The following is a 4,707-nucleotide window of genomic DNA, read 5'->3' as shown; positions in this document are numbered from 1 at the left end:
CCCAAGATGATTTGTGAGAAGCTCAGGAAAGTACTTCCAGATATCATCTCCCACAACCAAGGGGCCTTTGTGGCAGGAAGATCAATCCTCCACAATGTGCTAATTTTCCAGGATATCATTAAAATGTACAACCAGGGCAAAACTCATCCTTGTTAACACAACGTTGTTTGATGAAGATTGATGTCAAGAAGGCCTATGATACCGTTGAATGGAGTTTTATAGAGGAATGAATGAATGATCTTGGCTTTCCTACTTTCTTTATCCATCTCATTATGACATGTCTAACCACCACAAGGTATTCCCTGTTGATCAATGGTAATGCCACTGAGCTCATTCAACCTAGAGGGTTGAGACAAGGAGATCATCTCTCTCCTCTTCTCTTCACCCTCTGCAAGGAGTATTCCTCTAGGGAAATGTGTACCATTGGAGAGCATTCTAGTTTCAAGTTTCACAGTACGTGTAGAACTTTGAAGCCCAATCATCTTTGTTTTGCAGATGACGTTCTGATGTTCTGTAAGGGTAATTGACAGTCTGTTCAACTGATGCTTGAAGGGTTTAAGCTCTTTTCCAATACTACAGGCTTGCAAGTTAACCCCAATTAGGCCTTTGTGTATTGTTTTAGGGTGGACAACTACACCAAGCAAGAAATTGGGTATGTCTCTGGATTTTAGTTTGGTAGGCTTCCTTGCAGGTATTTGGGAGTCTCAATTAGCATTGGCAAGTTTCAAGCTGGTGACTGTGAACTCTTAGCTAACAAAATGGTTTCAAGAATCAAAGTGTGGAGTTCTAGGCATTTAACTTTTGCTGGCATAATGCAATTGGTCAACACTGTACTGATGAGCATTAGTATCTACTGGGCTCAAATCTTCATCCTCCCAAAGGTTGTAATCAAGAAGATTAATTCTGTTTGCAAATCCTTTCTCTGGTATGGCACCTATGATGACAGTGGACCAGGGCATATTGCCTGGAACAACCTATGTGGTAATAAAGATCATGGTGGATTGGGGTTTAGAAACCCATCTTATGGAATCAAGCAGCTGTTTGCAAATTAGCTTGGGCAATTGAACAAAATTAGGATAATTTTGAAGGAAATAATGCCCTTGGTCCAAGTATGCATTCTATGTTAAGTCTAATAAATGCGGTTCAGTATTAATTAACAAGTTAATAATTCAGTGAGATCAAGTGAGCTGAATGCCTAGCTAGAGGCCACTTCAGTTCAAGTGGAATTAATGATATTAATCCACAGCTTACTCTTGACTGAACCCGTAGGGTCACACAAATAGTACGTAAACGGGTCAAGTATTTAATGGCATTCAATACTCTATCTATGGATATTCGGAATCGACGGATCTTGGTTTCAGTGGGAGCTGAGATCGTCACAAGCAAGAAATGAATACTCCGGAAACGATGATATTGCCGGAAACGGAAATATGGATCGTATCGGAAATATAAATATTATCCAAGTCGTAGATGTTGCCGCAAACGGAAACATGGTACGTATCGGAAAATATTATCGTTAATGGAAATATTGCCGGAATCGGAAATATTGCCGGAAACGGAAATATTGTCAGAATCGGAAATATTATCGGAATCGGAAAATAATTCCGGAAATGGAAATATTAAATATTTGTTCGAAACAGAAATTAATTCCGGAATCGGAAATATTAAATATTGTTCGTATCGGAAATGAATTCCGGAATCGGGAATTTAATCGGAAGCGTATCGTACGAATTAGCATCGGACGAGGCCCGCTAGACGAAGGCCCAGCACGAAGCCAGGCCATCGCCCAGCGAGCCGCACGCAGCAACGCACGCCTCGACCAGGCCCAGCGCAAGGCCAGGCCCAGCCAAGGGCGCGCGCGCGCAGCACAGCAACATGGGTTGTGCGCCTGTCGTGGGCCGCAAGGCCTGCGCGGGTGCACGGCTTGTACGATGCGTGTGCGGGAAATCCTAATCCTATTAGGATTTGTGCAAAGATTAAAATCCTAATCCTATTAGATTTGTTTTGTTATTAAGAGTCCTAATAAAGTTCTAATTAGCAAATCCACATCCTTGTAGGATTACAATTCCTTTTCCATACTCCTATAAATAAGTGCCTAGGGTCACAATTTATGGGTACGATTGAAGTATTCAAAGGGTAAGTTTTTGAAATATAAATCAGCCATACACTTGCAATAAGAGCCGAAAAAAATCCTAAGCACCTTAAGGGCGATTCTAATTGGTCTAACTTGAGGCGGATCCGGACGTACTGTGGACTATCTACGGAGGGACGACGTTTGGAGTCCTAAAGACTTGTTCTTGTTCGGTTCGGGCGCAGCTAGGGAAGGCACGCTACAACATGTATGCACCTATTCTATGCTAAATGATTATGTGTACATAATATGCTTTCCTGGCTTTATGGTTTTTCCGCATGATTTATGAATTGTCATATGTATCATAACCTAACAGTGGTATCACGAGCCTCTTATTATTTTCATAATCTAAATTGCATGAACATGGTTAAATATTACAAATTTTCAAGAATTAAAAGGGGTGATTAATTTTCGTAATTGTTAATTAATTGCAAATTGCGTTTATTTAATTATACGTACGCAGTTTTTCGGCAGTTTCTTCGTTACTCATCCAAATCGAGTGATTTTTGTGTCAATTCCGCATGTAAAAGGCATTCTAAAATTTTGACAAAAATAGTTATTTTTCGGCCGAACCCAGAATTCTCAAATTCGAAGCCTAACTATGACTTTTCGAAGGTTTTAGTTTTTCGAATGCAAAATTTCGTAAATTTAAGATGTTAAATTAAATATTTGCGATTCTTGTTGATAAATCTTGAATTTTTGATTGACCTACTGTATATGTTTAACAAGTTTGCATGAATGCCTAGCCTTGTTAATTATGCAATCTAATTTGTAATTATGATTAATTTGTTGAAAATTGGAATAATTTAGAATTAATTTGATTTTCATAATTAGTTATAATTAGATACCTATGATTAAAAACCACCATAAAAATTGTAAATTTATGTTAAATTTTAAATTTTTATGACCTAGACTTGAATCCATGTTAATCGGAAATCAATTAAATAATAAATTTTCGATTTTTCGCCCTAAAATTATGAAATTAATATTATTTATTAATTTGTCATTACTTTTGAACATAAATTTTTAATTTTTATGCGATTCGCTCATATAACTTGCACGCACAAAGCAATGGACGCTACGTGTTACCCTTAAGGGGTGTTGTATAGTGCGGGCATGCGACGACGAGCAAGGGAGCTCGTCGCCCATGCGGTACGATACAGCGAGCAAGGGCATGGTGCACGAGCACAAGGCAACAGCCCTGCCTTGTGTCGTGGGCTGTGAGCAATGGGCGCATGGGCAAGGGCGAGAGCAAGGCACGAGCAGTAGCCTGTGGGCAGCAAGCGAGCTGCGCCACAGCGTGCACTGCCTCGCGCAAGCGTGCGGAGCCTCGCGCGCAACGAGCGCAAGTGTGCGTGCGACGAGCGCTGCGCCCAGCGATGGCGAGCAGCGTGCTTGTTGCGAATTGCGACGAGCGCTGCGCCCAGCGATGGCGAGCAGCGTGCTTGTTGCGACGTGCGACGAGCGCTGCGCCCAGCGATGGTGAGCAGCGTGCTTGTTGCGACGAGCGCTGGCGCGCGCCTTGCGATGGCGAGCAGCAGCGATGCGACGCAGCGCATGGGCTGCGCGCACATGGCCAGCGATGGCTGTGTGCGTGTGGCCCATGGGCGTGCGTTGCGTGGGGTTGTTGCCTTGCGATTAGATCGTTTTGAAATTTTAATTTGAAATTTTCAGGTTACGTAATTTTAATTAATTTTAAAATTAATAATTTAAATTATTTTCTTGGATTTTAATTTTGAATATTGTAATTATAATAAATTTTATTTATTCTAATTATTTTACTAAAATTCAAATCATGAATTAATTTAAATACGACTGAAATTAAATTAAATTTTTGGATACAATTATAAATTTATATGAGTTTTAAATTTTAATTAAATTTGTATGTTTCCGGTTAGACTAGAAATACATTTTTATGTTTAAAATTAGTAAAGCATATGAATTTATTGGTTTAAGTGGGAGCCCTTTTTAGTCATAAACTCTTGATTAGGTCTACAAATCCTTAAGGTTAAAACAACTTGATTAGAATTAATAAGGACTGAATAATTGGTAGATTATTGGTGCCCTTGATTAATTGCTGCAAATGTTTACGTGATGCATAATGTGTTTTACTAACCAGCTATATGGGCCATTCATGATAATGAATGGGTGAATGGTATATATTGTATATGTACTGTTTTGCAGGTTATGAAGTGACTAGTATGGCCCAAATAGGATAGAAAATATGGTCTGCGTACCATTAATTTGAATGTAATTGGTCTAAAGTACCAAAGTTGTTTTTTAATTCAAATATGGTCTGCGTACCATCAAATAGTTGTAATTAGTTTTAATTATAACTTATCCTATTTGAAGAAAATGGTGCCTCCCACGGAGATTTTCAAGACGGACTTTGAAGTTGAAGCTTCAAGATGAAGTCGGGCCATACTAGATCACATTTATCTTATGCATGTTTTAAGTTATTTATTGCTTTTAAATATGTCTTAAAATGCATGAGATCAAAGCTTGATTATGTTGCATGATTAAGGATTTTATTTCACTTAAAATCTAACCAACATAGTAAGAGCCTTAAGTTCCAA

The 4,707-nt window shown here is 39.0% G+C and overlaps 1 protein-coding gene across 1 annotated transcript; it reads left to right on the top strand.

Annotated features, from left to right (window-relative positions):
• The first annotated feature begins 230 nt into the window (after positions 1-230).
• LOC130463267 (uncharacterized) lies at positions 231-1,052 on the top strand. Its single transcript, XM_056832350.1, has 3 exons — positions 231-453; positions 553-583; positions 692-1,052. Exons 1-3 carry the CDS (start codon positions 231-233, stop codon positions 1,050-1,052), a joined length of 615 nt encoding a protein of 204 aa, XP_056688328.1.
• Positions 1,053-4,707: the final 3,655 nt, after the last annotated feature.

This window comes from Spinacia oleracea, chromosome 1 (genome assembly GCF_020520425.1).
Source record: "Spinacia oleracea cultivar Varoflay chromosome 1, BTI_SOV_V1, whole genome shotgun sequence".
NCBI classification, from domain to species: Eukaryota; Viridiplantae; Streptophyta; class Magnoliopsida; order Caryophyllales; family Amaranthaceae; genus Spinacia; species Spinacia oleracea.
This window is presented reverse-complemented; position numbering and strand designations above follow the sequence as displayed.